The sequence below is a fragment of the Pseudophryne corroboree genome, chromosome 5 (assembly GCF_028390025.1).
Source record: "Pseudophryne corroboree isolate aPseCor3 chromosome 5, aPseCor3.hap2, whole genome shotgun sequence".
Classification (NCBI taxonomy): Eukaryota; Metazoa; Chordata; class Amphibia; order Anura; family Myobatrachidae; genus Pseudophryne; species Pseudophryne corroboree.
This window is the reverse complement of record NC_086448.1, coordinates 612,200,296-612,220,930: the sequence shown is the minus strand read 5'-3', so window position 1 is coordinate 612,220,930 and position 20,635 is coordinate 612,200,296. Positions and strand designations below refer to the sequence as shown.

At 42.4% G+C, this 20,635-nt stretch overlaps 1 protein-coding gene across 14 annotated transcripts in view; it reads left to right on the top strand.

Moving 5' to 3' along the window:
- Positions 1-20,635, top strand: part of PTPRM (protein tyrosine phosphatase receptor type M) — a 1,209,695-nt gene that overhangs the window by 450,458 nt on the left and 738,602 nt on the right. For all 14 annotated transcript variants that reach the window (XM_063923506.1, XM_063923503.1, XM_063923501.1 and 11 more), the window contains exon 7: positions 13,548-13,841. In XM_063923506.1, the coding sequence (XP_063779576.1) occupies positions 13,548-13,841 (294 nt within the window). The remainder of the gene's footprint in view (positions 1-13,547; positions 13,842-20,635) is intronic.

Below are 20,635 nucleotides of genomic sequence, written 5' to 3'. Positions count from 1 at the left end.
GTACCAACCAATCAGCTCCTTTCAGCTTACAGACTGCGTGCAGTTGGTGATAACAAACGGGGGGGGGGGGGGGGTATAAAACATAGACAGTGTCTAGTTAGACAGTCAATAGATAGACACCATATGTTAGACAGACATTAGGTCGACAGGGTCAAAAGGTCAACATGAAAAGGGTCAACAGGGTCAAAAGGTCGACAGGGTTAAAAGGTTGACATGAAAATGATCGACATGAAAAAGGTCGACACCATGTTTTTTGCAATTTTGTGGTTTGTGTGGATAGTTTTGTCATTTGGGACCCCCAATTGTAGAAAGGCATCCCCTCGCGGGGCTCGCTTTGCTCGCCATGTTTCTGGCTCGGTGGCTCGCTGCGCTCGCCACAAGGTTTATAACCAACTCTATGCCGACATGGATAGAGAAGATATGAAATAGTCCAAAAACATGTTCATTTAAAAAAAAAATCATTTGTCTATCCTTTTTATGTCGACCATTTTCATGTTGACCTTTTGACCCTGTCGACCTTTTGTACTGTCTACCTTTTTCATGTTGACCTTTTGACCCTGTCGACCTAATGTCTGTCTAACATATGGTGTCTATCTATTGACTGTCTAACTAGACACTGTCTATCTATCAACCTGATACCATAAAAACAGTTCTAGCTTGTGGATACATGGTTACTTATTTTTATAGGTTACATACATGTCCTCATTCATTATTTCTGCAGTCGTGCCAAAAAGCCCATGTCCAGTGCAACTCTGCTAGCACCAGACATTTTTTTTAGTGTCTGTGTACCCAAAAATGTGTCTGATTTGCAAAGCGTTGTGACTAGGACACACCAGGAGACTATGCTGGTTAATTTGATATGCAATACTTGTGTATCTGTGTGCGACTGAGTCTGTATATGTCATTGCGACTAAGACACATTTTTCAGGTAAAAAGACACAGAACCTAGTGGCTCACTCGCGCCAGCCGTCTTGTGTCACATGGCATTTTTTTCTACAGTATGAAGACACATTAGTATGTACATTCAGAGAAATCTATATGCTCTACATGTCATGTGGGTTCAGTTAGGAAGTGTGCTGTCACCAGAGCCAGACCTAACCGCTAACCACTGCTAGTTCCGTCTCTGACCCTGCACCACTTTCCCAGCACCATCACCCCTCACTCATATCAGTCCTCGTTTTGGTTTTCCTACCTCCTATATTTTAAATAGGAACAGTGTGCACATTCTGCGCACAGCCCAAAAAGGGGTGTGTTCTTGCTAGGAAGGGGAATGGCCACACAATAGTAGTGTCCTCATACATCTTGAATCAATATGCCATGCAGCAGGAGATGCCTTGCGTGAGTCAGCTGGCAGCTCTAGTAACGTTGGGCACCTTTTTTGAGAAAATGCATCTTATTTGCATTACTATGTGGTTAGGATTAAAATTATATGCGGCATGCCTATATTCTGAGTGTGACTGTGGCTGTATCAGCATATGAAATGCTATGTTACAGTGATTTTTAGGAAAACACTGAAACATAGCATTTCATATGCAGATACAGCCACAGTCACACACAGAATATAGGCATGTTGCATATCATTTTAATCAGCAGAAGCTGCTTGTGCCCCTAGTCATACCAAATGCCCTAGGCGTTTGCCTAATTTGCCTATGCTTAGGGCCAGCTCTTTCTGTCACTAATTACAAACTTTTAAAATTTGATTAACTGTAACATTCACTTCCTTTGCTTTTGTTACAAGTGATCTTAGCTGAATAAACTCGATTAGTTGCTCAATATTTAACCCTATAAGTTTTCAGATAGTTGTGGAACAATAGTGAGCAGCTTTGAAAGATCACAGTGTGTGTTTTTCTGCAATGTCGTCTGTAGAGTTCCAGGGGCAACAATTATTTCTGGTTATGAGCTAAATGTGTTATCTTATTGTATCCTTCCATAGATGTGAGTCCTATACCATGATATACAAGATTGTCTTTTGTACAACAGCAGATCTTTTATAGTGGCTGTTATTAAAATAGATACAGTATGAACAAAAGGCAGGCAGCAGGGCCGTATTGATTTAATGTGTTCGGAAAAGCATATTAGTCTTCTACATATGGTTCACTGACTAAACTTTTCTAATATTGGCCTGGGCACAGGTGCATTATTATCCAGACAAAGAGCACTCTGATGGCTATGTCTGAAAACACATCCGATTATTACAGGGTTCAACCTACTTATTGAGTTCAGGCAAGGAAAAGCTAGGTGTCTTTCGGCTTTTAGAAGTTCGGTTTCAGCATTTAGCAGAGGCCATATAGGGGAAGCCATCTGTGGTGCAGCTGACCCACTTCTATTCAAAGCTTTAGCTCCTTTTGCAAGAACTTAACTTTTTTTCTTCCGAGGAGAAAAAACCCACATTCATCCTAAAGCTCAGTCATTTTCGTTTTAAGCTTCCAGTAGGATTCAAGATTGTATCACTTTTTTTTTATTAAAGCAGTTGAGGCATTTATTGAAACATTGGCTTCTCATATGTTCTTTGAAATAGTAAGATCTACAGTATTCTTTGTATTTATGAAAGAAAGCGACTAAATGTATTCTTTGTATTTGGTAAAGAGCAGAGTAAGCTCTATTTAGAGATAAAATGATTTACTTATCACAAACACGACAAATATTATGACATTAAAAGATAAAGCTTCCACTAGGACTGTGCTGCTGTATAATAACTACAGTTCTCCAGAAGTATTAGCAAAATGTCAGTTAAATTGTCCTCTAAAAACATTAAAGGACAGTCTTTCTAAAGAAATGCTGGAAATATTGTACATCGCTTCATGCAGAAATAATGTGATAGCCCAGTGTCTTATGCTGAAGTTAATGTTTTCATTTCTGTTTTGTATGATAACATTTTAATAAACCACTACTGTGGATAAGGACCCTGATGGATATGTTCCTTAATGTGCGTGCAGTATTTACTCTGACATTTATTTGGATTACTTTTAGATATGACGATAGTTAGCAAAATGTTGTCATTACCACATTTTTTTTTCATAATTTTTTTTTGTAAATTGGCATTTCAGTATTTTTTTTTTTTAATGCTTAAAGAGGTGGTGATGAGGGCAATGAGAATTTTACTTGTTAAAAAGACTTTACAGGCATGGTTCTAATAATTACAAGTTCTAGCTATGTAATTGTTTAGTAGATTCATGCAGAATGAGGCCTTATAGTGGCATACTGTTTGATGTGCAAAGATTCACTATTGGTTGTCTACCGTCCGACTTTCTACTGTACCATAGCACCAGGGACGTGCGGTGAGCTAAATGGCTTAGGAGGCACTGGCTAGCACAAGAGACAGATTTAAATGCAATATATGAGCCAAAGGGTACATCTGGGCATTATACACAGGTGCAGCATTATAAACCTCTGGAAATTTGGTGAGTTTTGATCTGAGATGTGCGGAAAAGATTGCCAGGTGAGGCGCTGCCTCCCCTGCCATAAACTTTTTACAGCAGAGTTTTGGCTATAAAAATGATTAGAATAATGCAAAGAAGATATTTCACACATATTCTTTGTATTTTACACATACTTTATACTATCAAAACTCTGGTGCAAACGTAAGCTTGAAAGGAAAGGCTCTGCCTCACCTGCCTCACCCCACCGCACGTCACTGCATAGCACAACTATAACAATACAGTTCTTAGAAAATGCTTTTATATGTACAGTAAGTTGACCTCATTTATTTAGTTAGTTATTTTGTTTAAGTAAGGCAAATAAATATATATATATATATTTCTTTATATATATATTTATGTATGTATATATATATATATATATATATATGTATGTATGTATGTATGTATGTATGTGTATATATATATATATATATAGCCCTGATTAAGGGTTTAAGCAACACATATGCTGAGGTAGTTTAAGTATGTTAATAAAAATGTATTCTAAGCATATATACAGTATTATACATATTAAAGTTAATGGACGTTTTTATATGTGTGTTTTGAGGCAAATAGTATAGTTCACATATATGTAATTATGTACTGTATATTGATGTAAATGTAGTGGTAAATACGATTAAGGCTTATTTTGAGGTGTCACAGCGCATCTAAGGGGTTAATGTCCTTGTGCTTCTGTCAATCACGCAGTGGGGTTATTGCCAGTGGGCAGGGCATCACCTCAGGGTGGGTGACTACTAGAGAGGGGTTGATAGGTGCTGTCAGTGTAGCTGACAGAGCGACTACAGATCCTCTGGTCAGTGGCGGAACAAGCAAGCGGTGGGCCCAGGTGCAACAAAATGCTTTGGGCCCCCCCCCCATCCCATCCAAGTCCACCCCATGGGCAGTGCGCGCCGTAGGCACGCGCAAAAATACATAGTGGCGTGGCTTCGTGGGGAAGGGGTGTGTCCACAAAATAATACCAATTCATAAAACGGTGCACAGTAGTCTCCATTCTTCAAATTACGCCGTACAGTAGCACCACTACACCAGGTAGAGACCCTTTTACTCCTTACAGCGAACAGATTCCCCTTTTTACACATAACGGCAGACAGCGTGCACTTTTTACACATAACGGCAGACAGCGTGCCCTCGTTACACATAGCGGCAGACAGCATACACTTTTTACACAATGGCAGACAGCGTGCCCTCGTTACACATAGCGGCAGACAGCGTGCACTTTTTACACATTACGGCAGACAGCGTCCCCATTTTACACATTACGGCAGACAGCGTCCCCATTTTACACATTACGGCAGACAGCGTCCCCATTTTACACATTACGGCAGATAGCGTGCCCTTTTTACACATTACGGCAGGCAGATTCTACCTTTTTACACATAGCGGCAGGCAGATTCCCCATTTTTATACATAGCGGCAGGCATATTCCCCATTTTTATACATAGCGGCAGGCAGATTCCCCATTTTTACACATTGCGGCAGGCAGATTCCCCATTTTTACATTGCGGCAGGCAGATTCCCCCTTTTTACACATTGCGGCAGGCAGATTCCCCATTTTTACATTGCGGCAGGCAGATTCCCCATTTTTACATTGCGGCAGGCAGATTCCCCATTTTTATACATAGCGGCAGGCAGTCCCCCCTTTTTACACATTGCGGCAGGCAGTCCCAACAAATAAAAAAAGAAAGAGACAGAAAGAAAGAAAGAAAGAAAGAAAGAAAGAAAGAAAGAAAGAAAGAAAGAAAGAAAGAAGAATTATACTTACCCTCTCTGTTGGCTCAGGCTCCTCGGTGCAGCTTCCCGGGCAGTAGAGAAGAAGGAGGAGGGAGGTGAAGGAGGGAGCCGCAGCAGCGCTTTGTTACTGGTGGAGGCGCTGCTGCTGCTGCCCCTCTGCTTCCCTATAGGCTGTTCTCAGAGACAGCCTATAGTGAAGCAGAGGAGCAGCAGCAGCAGCAGCGCCTCCACCAGTAACAAAGCGCTGCTGCGGCTCTCTCCTTCACTGAGAGACTGTGACCTGTTTGTATATGAGGGAGGGAGGGACGGACCCTCCTCCCTCCTTCGTGTGCGGGTGGCCAGCCGCCAGAATCGTTCCTTATGACGGGCGGGTCACGGGAGCGCTGGTGTGCGGCTGCGGCATGACATACAATGAGTCATTGTGACTCATTCATGTAATGCCGGCCGGCGGCTGTGGGCCCTTGAGTGCGGCGGGGCCCCAGTGCAATGCACTGCCTGCCCCGCCAGTAGTTCCGCCCCTGCCTCTGGTCAGAGCTCACACCTCTTTACTGCTCCGGCCATCGCCCACATTAGAGCTGTGCTGTATACATTGCGGCGGTCGGTATCCGGATGATAGATAGACAATGTAAATGTAGTGCCAACGGCGCTGAGACCCAGCACTGTTCACTGAACGCGGCATCAGCGCTAGTCAAATCACCCAGCAGCTATGGAAGGGCATGTCTGTGTCAGGGAGGCGGAGAGGGCTCCTTCTTGTGCCTCGAGTTAAGGCAGCACTACCTATTACAGGCACGGACTCTGACAGCCACAACACAGAAGGCGCAGCAACAGAGGCTCCATTCTGTGTGGCTGTAAGTGTAAGGCAGAAGTTGGGGGAGTGTCTGCAGGAGGCGGAGACTGAGCAGCAGCAACGTATTTGTAAGTGTAATCCCATAATCACCCCAGTTACACCAAGGCAAAGTGACAGCCCCTGTCCTGCAGCTAATATTACAGTACAAGCACTTGTAACTTCAAAGGAGTAAATATCTTAGACTAATACTTTATAGGGCTATTCCCACTCGTGGGTGTCCATGACACCCATATAGTGTGAATAGAGCCTGCGGTGAGCGCAGTGAGCCACCGAGCCGCAGCGTGGCTAGCACAGCAAAATCGCAAGGGGCTTCATTGCGCTTGCCCCCCTGCCGACATTCTGGCAGTCAGAATCCCGGCGTCGGCATTCTGACCACCGGGATCATGACCGCTGGGATCCCGACCGCTGGGATCATATACCCAATGGCTTTATAGCTATTATAGCAGCAAAAGTGACAATTAATTCAAGAAGATAAAGTACAGTATAGCTGCATAAAATATAATTGATCTTATCTATGGGAATTCATCAACATTGTAGAGGAAGCTGCATTACTCAGCTCACATAATAAGCAGCACCATCTGTGACATTGTTACCTATTGCGTTAATTCCATAACAGTTGCAGAGTGAAGAGCAGCTGACAGAACTAAACAAATAACTATCATGTCAAATGTAAATGTAAATTTGAACCCGGGTTTATACGGGTGTGGTATGCGTGACCGCCTGTGGGGGGGAGGGGGGAGTTGTGGGAATAGTCCCCGTTGGTTGGCATGCTGACCGCCAGAATTGTGAGGGGGCGGGAAGTATTGTGAACGGCGGCCTCATGACTACATCCAGTTTATAATTATGAGTTTTGTTTTGTGTTCCCCACACTTATGTATTGCAGGCATTTGATATTTGTATTTAATAGGGTATATGTTGTGTTCTACAACTACATATGTTGCAACTATTAGGTAAAGGTGAATGTTGGCAATATTATTATACCTATATACTTGCTTGTTGAATAACGTTCCAGTGTAATCTTCTTTGTGGAAGGAGAGAAAGAAGACAGGTATACTTATACAGCAGCGATTTCAGATGTAAATGTCATGGTATTGGTTAAAGTAATACAACTGTAATCTCACACACGTACACGTAGGACACTGTTAGATTGCCTACCTATCAGGCTTACCCGAGCAAGCCAAATACAATATAGCTTGGTTGAAGGCACATATGTATTCACTACCCCTGGGTAGTGAGAGAGGGTTACATATATATATATATCAGTAGCGGCTCTTGCACGGGCAAGCAGGACTTTTGCCCGGGGCACCGCTGTCCCCAAGGGCGCCGCCGCGTGGCAAGAGCCGCTACTGTGTCCAGATGGCGTTGGCGGTGGTTAGGAAAAAGTCCTCTCTGCGAAGAGAAACTAGACATGCAGTGATGTAGCGTCTAGTTTCCCTTTGCGGAGAGGACCTTTCCCTGCTACTGGAGCCTGCCGTGTGGTGCGCACCGCACGGCAGTTTAGGACAGTCATAGACGCTAGGGGTCACAATAGACCTCCAGTGTCTATGCGCTCCTATGGATCCGAGGAGCGGCGGCGGAAGACGGAGGGCAGCAGTGGTCGGGAAACAGGAACGGTGCTGGTAAGTATTCTTGATTTTTTTTTTTCTAGGGGCACAGCAATGGGGGCAAAACTAATGGGGGCAAAACAGCTACTGGGGGCAAAACTAATGGGGGCACAACAGCTACTGGGGGCAAAACTAATGGGGGCACAACAGCTACTGGGGGCAAAACTAATGGGGGCACAACAGCTACTGGGGCAAAACTAATGGGGGCACAACAGCTACTGGGGTCAAAACTAATGGGGACACAACAGCTGCTGGGGGCAAAACTAATGGTGGCACAACAGCTGCTGGGGGAAAAACTAATGAGGGTGCAGTACTGGGGGCACAGCTGCAGGGAGCCCAACAACTAATGGGGGCACAACTAATGAGGGCACAGAACTGGGGGCAAAACTACTGATGGCGCAGTACTGGGCGCACAGCTGTAGGGGGCACAACAGCTACTGGGGCACAACTACTGAGGGTGCAGTACTGGGCGCACAGCTGCAAGGGGCACAGCTACTGGGGGCACAGCTACTGGGGGCACAACAGCTACTGGGGACACAACTACTGAGGGTGCAGTACTGGGGGCACAACAGCTACTCTGGGAGCAAAACTGACCACGCCCCTTCCCTATGAAGCCACGCCCCTATTTTGCACTAACTCTATTTCACCTGTGGGGGGGGGGGGGGGCGCCAAAAGAAACTTTCGCCCTGGGAGCCACAAGGTCTAGAACCGGCCCTGATAGATATATATATATATATATATATATATATATATATATACAGTATATATATATATGTATATATATCTCAGAAACACAATACACTCCCTCTGCGCTAGTATTTTCAAAGTATACAGTATATTAAATGATAGGCTGCTCCCCTCACTTTGTTCCCTGTTAGTCAGAGCAAGAATCAGACACATAGGGGGGTCATTCCGAGATGATCGTAGCTGTGCTAAATTTAGCACAGCTACGATCATTCACACTGACATGCGTTGGGATGCCCAGCACAGGGCTATCCCACCCCGCATGTCAGTGCCGCCTCCCCCCCACCCGCAGAAGTGCAAAGGCATCGCACAGCGGCGATGCCTTTGCACTTCAAGAGTAGCTCCCAACCAGTGCAGCTTTAGCGTGCTGGCTGGGAGCTGCTCATCACTCCCCGGCCCGCAGCTGCTGTGGGCCGCCCTCCCGTTCGGTCCGGCCACGCCTGCGTTGGCCCAACCGCGCCCACGAAACAGCGGCCAAACGCCGCCGTTTCGCCCCCGCCCAGCGACCAATCAATGAGGCCCATTGATTGATTGATTGGCCCAGTGACCAATCATACCTCTGCCTGTCGATAAGGCAGAGGCGATCGTAGTGGTCCGCCGGCCTTCGGCCGGCGCATGCGCAGTTCTGACCCGATCGCATCGCTGCGATAAACTGCAGCGTGCGATCGGGTCAGAATGACCCCCATAAACCACAATAGTGTAAGAGCGCCATGGGGATAAATAAACCCAATTATGGAATTGGAGCTATTGACCATTAATAAGTGTTATGTAGATATTAAAAAAATATGTACACTGTTCCAATTTCACATATTTATTAAAAGGCATTGTAAAAGATCACAAATTTGATCAACATAATAAGACTATGTCCATAAGACAATAATATCTGTAATACAATAGAGGGGGTAATTCAGAGTTGATCGCATCAGTAAATTTGTTAGCAGCTGGGCAAAACCATGTGCACTGTAGGTGGGGCAGATATAACATTTGCAGAGAGAGTTAGATTCGGGTAGTTTATATTGTTTCTGTGCAGGGTAAATACTGGCTGCTTTATTTTTACACTGCAATTTAAATTTCAGATTGAACACACCCCACCCAAATCTAACTCTCTCTGCACATGTTATACTGTATCTGCCCCACCTGCAGTGCAAATGGTTTTGCCCAACTGCTAACATATTTGCTGCTGCAATCAACTCTGAATTACCCACAGAGTCTCCTTCTCCACTGGTTAGGCAGATCTAAGAGTCACAATAGTAAGAAATAACCCGATGCGTTTCGTCTGTCGCCGAGCCTAATGGATCACTGCAGTTGTGGCTTCCCATGCCCACAGTGATTGGTGATACTGACAGGATGACTTATGTACTTGTTTATATATTGTGTGTATACATGCACATGTAATGTACATAGCATAAAGTTCCCATTTACTGATTGTTGTATTCTTTCTTTTACTATTTTACCATTGAGTTCCCCTCTCAGAAATCCTGTGACTGCCTATTTGTCCATTTGTTGTGGTCTGGATAGTTTTCGGATCAACTGAATATATCCCTGACTATGCATTGAATTTGACCTCCTGTGAATTATATCTATTTAGGCGGTATGTTACATTTTTACTGGGAAATGCACTGTTGCTGTTCTCCATAAGATGGCAAAATTAAATTTAAGACTTACATACTTTATCCTTAAAAATAATATCTTGAGAGAAAGAAAGCAAGAGGTGCATACGACACTAGTCTAGTGTAATACATGTTGTTTAAGAATTAGCTGTCCGTGTGCTTTCTTTAGCCTTGGGGATATTACTGCCTCATTGATTCTCTTTTAGCCACTATGCACAAGGTACTGCAAATACCTTTTGGGTTTCCATAAAGTAATACATTCAGTGTATTGCATTCAAATACTTTTAAATCTGTTAACTAATTAGTATATCTTGTAACCCTTTCGACCTTGCCATTGAATTTGCATTTCAGTTCAACAGCACTTAAAATATAGGAGGAATATGAAAGTAATTAAGTGTTCTTTCAGCATGGCTACACATTTGCCTTAGGATTCTCCAGGAAGGCATTGTATCACGTCCTGGTTCAAGAAATAGCTTAATCGCTTAAATTGATGTTAAATGATTTTGAGTTGGTTCGGATGTGTTTACAGCACGTGGTTACCGCACATGCACTCAATCATTACTAACACAACCGCCAGTGGCTAACAAGAGATTACATTGAGTGATTTCTGTGGCAGGTTCAATTGGTTTTTTGTTTTAGTTTTGAATTTTAAAACTTTATATAAGAAATACAAAGGTATTTTATAGTGTGCAATAAGGATATTAATAAGGATATGCATTTGTGCACAGAAGCCAAGAATTGCCATACAGTTCAGTGTGTGGTATTTAATGCAATGTGCAAATTAAATGATGGTGTATTTGAAAGATAGGAATAGGATGTACAGTGGGTGATATATGACAGTCGGTAGGTACATCTAGCTTTGCTAGCACAAACTCATGAAACATAAATGGCAGAAAATGCCCAGTTAAAAATAAGGAAGCTCCTTTTGCTCCATGCCATCTGCATTGCCAGTGTCATGAAAATAATTACATAAAGTGGAAAGCACTCCAATGTTAGCTTGCCCAAAAAATAAAATCAAAATATGAGACACAGCATTTTCACAAAGTTATAAAAATCTCAATTCAGTGTAACTTTTATAGTAAAGTAATTGTTAAAATCTGGAAATGACAATGCTGCAAATTGCCATTACCATATTTGCATACCTGCCTACTCTCCTGGAATGACCGGGAGGTTTTCGACAATCGGGTGACACTCTCGGCCACCTGGAAAAGTGGGCTCCTGCTTTCTGCTGACACCCACCTGCACCCCTCGTTATCTGCCGCTGCTGTCCGCTTATAGAGGGAAAGTAGGCGGGGTGATTACTGTGAGTATTGTATAGCTGGGGGCAGGGCGCAATCGCGTCTCTGCGTCCTAGGATTGCCCCTGTATTCCGAATCTGCACTGTCTGTTTTCCCGATCTGACTGCTCCTAAGAGGATAGGCCACTCACTTCTCCAATAACCTGGGTGACCTGGAGGATTTATAAGATGATTTGCAGTGAATCATGCTTTGCAGCCTCAAATATCAGCACTGAATAGCAGGGGCACCCACCCTATTCCAATGAATCTCATAGAGGGCATTTTAAAATATAATATTTAATTATTTTTAAAAAAAATACATTTTAAACTATATTCAAAGCAAAAATAAAACAAAAACAACTATATGAATGGTTTTTAAGGGAAAAATCATCAGTAAGTAGTTTTAAAAAGGATCATTTTCAAGGTATCAAGATACCAATAGGACTCAAATCTTGTCCCATTCTATTGGACTCTTAATAGCAGATATCAGATAAGCTAAAAATATCTTTCATTTTGGTAGGCACATTGATTACTGAGTACCTTGTCTAATTACTTATAATAACTATACTATCTGGCGCATGTATTTTAACATTTTACAAGAAATGAGCAGTTAGGATTTACTTGGTTATGTTCAGAAACAGCATCTCATTGACTATCCGGTTGTTACGTTTTGATAGCCAATAAGAGAAATCTGAATTTGCGCTAGTTTGGCGAAAAGAACCGAGTAAATTCGATCTGCATTTCTACATTTTCTCCATCTGGTCGCCAATCGAATTCTTTTAAAAGACTGCTGCCTACTAACACCTTGTATTACAGGTTGAGTATCCTTGTCCAAAATTCAAAATCCCACATTTTTGGTACCCCTACTGAGATAATGACACATATATATGTATATTATATATCTATATAATATATTTATATATACACATATTATATAATATATATGTCATTATCTCAGTAGGGGACCCCAATATGTGGGATTTAGAATTTTGGATAAGGGATACTCAACCTGTATCTACTTATTTGAATTATTTTTATGTACACATATTTTTCACTGTCTGAAGGTCACAATTTAGGAGATGCTACCGCAGTTTTTGAGAAAGGTGTCCTCTGCGCATGCGTAGTTTCTATCCTGCGCGTGTGGAAGCAGTTAATGCGAGTGGATCGTATTAACTGCGGACACCTCTGATTGACAGGCAAAGGCATTCGCAGAGTGGGGGGGTTGGCGACCAAGCATTTTGGGGGTGGCGTCAGGGAAACGGGGGCATGACGATGGCGTTATACTGATGGCTGTGTGTTGTCACACACAGCCGCTCCGATCGAGAAAATGGCGGCAGGACTCCTGGGCAGGAGGCATCCACAATTTCTGCGACCAAGCTGTAATTGCGGTGCAATAACAATTACAGTGTGATCGCAGTGGGTGGGTGGCAGGTCTCATGCTGGGCGGCCTTGTCCTGCATGAATAAGGTCCAAGATGCGTACAACTCTGATTCTCTTATAGATGCGTGGGCAGTTACTGAGGTCCCAGAACTCTGAATCAGCTCCTACTGTATGTACCTTATTGCTTTGAATAGTTAATGCTACTGCTACTTGTGTATAACATTAATGCATACTGTACCCAAATACTACTTGAGGTTACGTAATTGTATTTATTACAGAACAGTTTAGTGTTCATGAAAATAACCAGATCAGCATTTAGAATCTTTCTTAATTGATATTAGAGATAATTCTTTGCCAAAAGTTATATTATACAGAAGCTATGAGCCTGACCATTAATCCTTGCACAAACAGCACATCTAAGACACAGTGGTAACCTCTATTACTTGAGAGAACTCTTGCTACACTTATCATTTTGTAACCCACCTCCCTCCAGTAACCAAGAGCTCCAGGGACTGCACTGTGCAGGAGTGTTTTTGTAGGGCTCTCCTCTTTTGCAGTTGTCCCACTTAAACCGCCCTCTGCAGCCATTGTAAAGTAGGGGACAAAATACATATAGCGATTCCGTGTTACAGTATAAAGAACCAGCTTAGCTTGGGAAAAATTGGCTGCATGGAGCAATCTCCAAGACTCTGGCTAGGGGAGGGATGAGCAGAATAAAAATGTAACAAGTACGTGGTAATGCAACTTTCATAGTTTGTAGATGATGTTTTAAGAAAAGTTCCCAGTATAATTAGCACAGTATTTTAGCTTAAAGAAGATACAATTACAATCTGCTTGTTTTGCATTTAGAATAAAATCATAATGAAAACAAGTTGCCACAGAAATAGTATGTACTAATGCTTTCTGGGTGTTTTTCAGAACCACCTGTACCCATTGCACCTCCACAACTTACCTCAGTTGGAGCTACATATTTGTGGATACAGCTGAATGCAAACTCAATAAATGGAGATGGTCCCATCATTCAGAGAGAAGTAGAGTATCGCACGACAAGTGGAAGCTGGTATGACATCCAGCCAGTGGACTCTTCCATTTATAAGATTGGACATCTTGACCCTGATACGGAGTATGAAATAAGTGTTCTCTTAACAAGACCAGGAGAAGGTGGTACGGGATCCCCTGGACCTGCATTGAGGACAAGGACAAAATGTGCTGGTGAGTACACAAAAAGAACCTACAGTACAATACTCATTGACCAGTGTCATCACCATCTGAATATTTTTATATTGGAACCCTGCAGTGTCTTGAGTTTAATCAAAGGATCCATATCTTAAAATGATATGCAAAGAATCAGGGTTTTAAATAGTGTATTATATATTATGTATTGTGCTGTATAATCTTAATCCTTTCAGTTGTTTTTAGCCAGTATTACGGGAAGGAGCAAGTGGGGGAATGCACATACATAAATGCTAATTTGGTTTACAGGAAGAATATGTCTTTCTATCTTAAATTATATGACTCATACTCTATGTTACAGTCTCCTTGTATATGCCGTAATAGAAACAAGGTGCCGCTGGCATTGCTCATAAAGCTTCCCAGCTATTTATTTTGTGATCTGACCAGTATATTACTTAACCCTTAATGATAACTTGCTGTATCTGTGCATTTTTTAATGTATATTTTGTGAACTATTAATTTAAAAGAAACTACTGTGTTTGTATGTGTCACTTGGGGGGTACGTGTACATCTATCTGTGTGTGTGTGTGTGTGTGTGTGTGTGTGTGCGTGCGTGCGTGCGTGCGTGTGTGTGTGTGTGTGTGTGTGTGTGTGATTGGCTATATCTGACAATCCTCCTGCCTTTGATTCTCCTGGCGTTAATGAGTGACTAATCATTTTTTGTGTATCTGGTTGCATTTATGGATTGCCCTTCTGCTACTGGCATCCATTCCTGCTTACCATCAGTCATCAGCTAACTAAGCTTAAAAATTCTGTCAAAGCATCTAAAATATTAGGTAAACGATGTTGTGAATGTTACAAACAGGTGTTTCATACAAACGTTACTTTTATGCTGCTCTGTAAATATCCTACAAGATGTCCCAGCAGGCATAGCAAGGGAGGCCTCTCATTTCAGTTGTGTGAGCAGCAGATAACGGATTATAAAGGACATGAACAGGAAACATATAAAAGCCAACCACCAACATACAGTGGCTGTACTTCATAGCACCTCCTCACCTTCTTACTATAACTGTTACATGGGGAAAATAACATTCAACATGAAAATTAGCAAGCCCCATTTGCTTGTTATGAGTGGAATTGCCAACTATATTTAAGGTGCCAATGGGACATTAATTTGGTGCGGAGCAGTTTTGGCCTGTGAGCCACCAGTTGTATAGGGCTAGGATACACTTTCCTTAGAAATGGAGACCCTATGTATGCAATAAGAAGCAAATAATATCTCCCTGTGTTTGTTACCATACCTCACAACATAGTATTTATTGTGTTTGCTTGAGAAGGAGGTATGGTCACATGTCACAAGTCATGGTTATTCATCATGTGGGTGCACCCAACGCTTTCCATGCCATGCGTCTGGTTCCCATCCCCTTCAAACCTGTTTACCTCTGAATGGGACTTATCTTCTCCAACTGCCTGGTCAATAGGGACAATACAACCATGGTGAGAAAGACAGGACAGAGTTCTAAAATCTGGACAGTTGTGAGTTATGAATTACATACAATTGTGATGCCACAACTAGTGGCATATATTCAGCTTTTGGCATGAAGGAGAGATAACATGGAATTAAAGGCTCCCCATGCCCAAAAATGTACTGTGTGCCCATCAGATCCTCCACATGCTCCTTTCGTGCCATCAGACTCCTCCTCATGTCATCTATATGCCCTACACTGAATATACCCCCCTGCCCCCCCATATGCATGCTTTTTATTGTTCAGTCTCCTCGTCCCCAATCTCTATGCCTTGTAATGTGCAGATATAGGACCTGAGGGCATCATGCAGATATTGGTTGAGAACAGGGCTGCTTGTAAACACCCAATCACACATAAAAAGTCCCCCCTCCTACACTATACAACCTTATGTATGCCATCCTCTGAGTCGTACCCATCCAGTCCTCTTTGCCTCCATCTGCGGCTGGGCAGCCCCATCCCATACTCTGTAGGGGATTCGTTCAGCATACCGGCTGTTGGCATGCACTCTGTAGTGTTCCCTCTTCCAGTGTCAGTTTGACTGACAGCGTTGCAACATCTTTACATCCTCTTTGCAACATTGCAAGGAACTCATGATCTTGATGTGGCACATCATAAAGTATCCAGAACATCTAGTGAGCCCCTAAAGGCCCTATGTGAGGTCCCTGCAACTGCTCCATTCGCCATGCTGTTAATTTAGCCTGTGCTCCTGGTACCTGTATGGGCGACAATCAGGTGCTGATTTTTAGTTAGCTGGGGGAGCATAACCCCTGGCTATGCCACTGGCTGCAACATCAACAAGATAAAAAGAAAACCACTTTTGGGTCAGATACATACACAAATGAAAGTATACCTGGTACTACACTGTTCTGCGCACATTGGCCCTCATTCCGAGTTGTTCGCTCGCTAGCCGCTTTTCGCAGCAGTGCACACGCTAAGCCGCCGCCCTCTGGGAGTGAATCTTAGCTTAGCAGAATTGCGAACGAAAGATTCGCAAAATTGCGAATAGAAATTTCTTAGCAGTTTCTGAGTAGCTCGAGACTTACTCTGCCACTGCAATCAGTTCAGTCAGTTTCGTTCCTGGTTTGACGTCACAAACACACCCAGCGTTCACCCAGGCACTCCCCTGTTTCTCCAGCCACTCCCGCGTTTTTCCCAGAAACGGCAGGGTTTTTTTACACACACCCATAAAACGGCCAGTTTCCGCCCAGGAACACCCACTTCCTGCCAATCACACTCCGATCACCAGAACGAAGAAAAATCCTCGTAATGCCGTGAGTAAAATACCAAACTTCTTAGCAAATTTACTTGACGCAGCCACAGTGCGAACATTGCGCATGCGCAGTTAGCGGAAAATCGCACCGATGCGAAGGAAAATAACGAGCGAACAACTCAGAATGAAGGCCATTGCCGGCAGTTGCAGTAATGAAAGCATAGGCAATCGTAAAAATGAGAGAAGGTCATTCTCACATGGAAACATGACTTGTGATGCTATGTCTGGAGCGTTGCTGCTAACTAGCCAAATAATTGTAAAACTATACAATAACGACATTAAAAGTTTTATGCTTTGCTAAAAAAATGTTTTCACACTGGTTTTACTTTATACCTGTGCAGTCTGCAACCACATAAAGCCAAGAAGCACAACCAGTAGATTAATTGCTTAGAGTAGCAAGTATTATTTACTACAAGGTCAAAGTGCAATCATTGAACTGTCACTTCACAACTTAATAGACTTATCAAAGTGTTTCACCTCAGTCATGAAGGGACACAAACTAATTCCAGAGGTGCAAACATGACTTAATCTTTGGATGTGACACTTAGAATAAGGGGCATTAAAGCAATGTTGTGGTGAATAAGTTTTCCTCTATTTACTTCACCAGTACTATTTGTTTCTGTGTTTTTCTATGAGGTAGGTATAATGGACTGTTCCATCTAATGTACACATACAGAAATACATTTATATCTATGATTATTATTGTTACCATCACTGATTTGTAAGGTGCTCCAATGCTCTGCAGCACTAGGCACTGGAAAAAACTCGGCATATTGTACATAAAAGTGTGGCACTTCTTTAGTTAAAAACAAAGGATATTGTCATGGCAGAAAAAAAGTAAATCAAGGTTTGATAAGGATTGTATTAGAGGTGAAACGCGTTAGAGAACTACCAACCTGTCACTCACTGTCTGCCTCTTGCTAAATATTTGTCTGTGCATAAGACCATAACATTGGTACATTGTCATTTGCATGGTCTGTAACAGCAGTAGCTGCCTGGTCATTATAAGTGAGCTCACACTGGAATACCTTCCTGGATAAGTGGCACTTCACTCAAGGAAAATGCTTGGAAACTAACTCCACACAGATTTACTGTACCAAGAGGCCACCTACATTCATGCCAGACATTCTGCTGGGAAACAGGACTCCATAGTGTGTCGTAATCATTATTTGATATATACGTGCTGTTTTAGGGCTCAAGCAGCCCCATTTTGCACTTCAGTTGCAGCACTTCCAATTTACAGCAGCAGAGTATTAGTGTAGTGTACAGTGCTTCTAATGGCAGTGTTATTTATTATATGAAGTTGTATATGGTTACCTGTTTTCTATCTATATTATGTAAATGTTTGTTTTATATTGTTAGTCATTAAATGTTTCATATTTTATGTTATTTATGTACATGCTTTGATTGACTTTTTTCTACCATGCCAATACCATTTGTTTTTAACTAGCGCAGTGCCACACTTTGAGCTATATTATCTGCTTCCACTTTTGAAAGTATATATTGAGTGTCCCCAGGCTCACACAAGGCTGCTGCAACTATTTTGGATACATAGACGTATTAGCTATTTGCCCTAAGCACTTTATATTATCGCTTGTATAAATGGTATCTTTATAGTATTTTATATTAGCGCCTGAAGAAGTATTGTGTTTACCGTGCATAATATAGGGACATACACAGTAAACAAAATAAGTGCAGATGTAAAAACAAAGGGATAGCCCTGATTGTGAGATAGCTTACATTCTTTAGGGTTTTGCTCACCGATGGGTCTGGTGAAGGGTTGGATGGAGATTGGGCATATATTGCTCCCAAATGGCTTGCATGGAAAAAATGTATATTCACATATATGTATAGTTGTGTTCTATTGTTATTCACCTGCCCCCTATGTATATGCTTTGTTTTGCTACTAGTCATCATCATCATCATCATCATCATCACCATACAAATTATACTATGGAACCACGAGGGTTCTATATCGCCATACTATGGAACCAGGGACGGATCTAGACTTTTCTTTAGGGGGGGCGATTTACTGTTTAATCTTGACTCCTCCCTCTACAAGTCCCAACTCCTCCCATCTGCAATCCTAACTCCTCCTCCTCTCAATTCTGACTGAACTTTTTGAGTGAGACTGAGATGGAGCTTTGTGATTGTTCTTTGTACATGTGACTGTGCTATGGGGTAATTGTATTTATTAGCCCTAGTACCCACACACCAGCAAGTGAGGGGCAAATACTCTGTAACCCTTGCTTTCCTGGCTCCTCTATGCTGCTGTGGTATAAGCTGCAGCACATCGTTCTGCCTCAGGCTCTCCCCGGAGAGCTCTCTTCTGCTCAAAAGTGGGCGTGGCTATGACTGTGTTAGGGGGGGGCGGTCGCCCCCTTCACCCCCCCCCCCCCTAGATCCGGCCCTGTATGGAACATCACAGCACAGAACTCAACTATCTCCAGGTACTTACAGAGGACATAGCAGCAGAGAGTTCTGTAACAAACGCTGTACTCTGACTGCTGACACCTCCATCTAATAATGTCCCAGAAATCCATGAGCACATCCTGACATTCAGGAAAAAATACTGACTTTTTAACTGGCAACTTCTTAGTGGCAGCACTTTGGCATTCAAAAGGGAATAGGTATATGATTACTTCCCCTTTCAATAAATGCAGAGCAGCAGAATTATTGAGGGGGGGAGGATGATAATAATAATGACTCTAACATGGCAGTTAGGAGCTGATTGACTGGTACTTTATCTCTCTCTACTTTATCACTGTAAGGATTAGTACATCTCCCCTCTGGGGGAAAAAATTAATAACAGAATGGCAGATTCATGCGGGGGCTTAATTATGAATAAAGGTAGAACAGAGGGATCGGACGTGAGGCAAAATGGAGGGGATAATAATGATACAGGGGTGGATTTTAAGGGGGTTATGACAGAGCTAATGATGTACTGTGTAGAAAGTAAAGAGTTAATTATGACAAGGAATGTTTGGGGTTGAAAAAGGATGAACGGGTTAATAATAACAGTGTAGATAGGGAGTTCATGATGATAATGATGTGACAAGAAGCAAGAGAACGTGCAGATATTGGAATAATTGGGATAATATGGAGAGTAGAATTATGAGGGTGCAATGGGATAAATAATCAGGTGAAGTCCTACTGTATCAAATGTAAATAGAAAATGTGGATGTGTTGCTCATAACCACCAATCAGAATGTATTATTTTTTAGCATGTACTAGATAAATGATAGCAAGAGTCTGATTGGCTGCTGTGGGCAACACCTCCACTTTTCCTGTTTCTAAGATTTGATAAATCTACCTCTAAATGTGCAATGATAATGGATTTGAGGTGTGGATATAGAAGTGAGATGTACAGTAGAGAAGTAGAGGGTTGAGGTGAAAATGTAACCAAATAAAGAAGGGTTCATTTATTTTTTATACTATAGAAATTAATTTAGATGTCTTATCAGCTGACATTTCTCATAACGCAAAGCAAACGTGGGGTATATGCAGTGACTTTGTCCTTACTACTTTTACATTAGAGATGTGCACGTGAAATTTTTCGGGTTGTGTGTTTTGGTTTTGGGTTCGGTTCCGCGGCCGTGTTTTGGGTTCGACCGCGTTTTGGCAAAACCTCACCGAATTTTTTTTGTCGGATTCAGTTGTGTTTTGGATTCGGGTGTTTTTTTCAAAAAACACTAAAAAACAGCTTAAATCATAGAATTTGGGGGTCATTTTGATCCCAAAGTATTATTAACCTCAAAAACCATAATTTCCACTCATTTTCAGTCTATTCTGAACACCTCACACCTCACAATATTATTTTTAGTCCTAAAATTTGCACCGAGGTCGCTGGATGACTAAGCTAAGCGACCCTAGTGGCCGACACAAACACCTGGCCCATCTAGGAGTGGCACTGCAGTGTCACGCAGGATGGCCCTTCCAAAAAACACTCCCCAAACAGCACATGACGCAAAGAAAAAAAGAGGCGCAATGAGGTAGCTGTGTGAATAAGCTAAGCGACCCTAGTGGCCGACACAAAC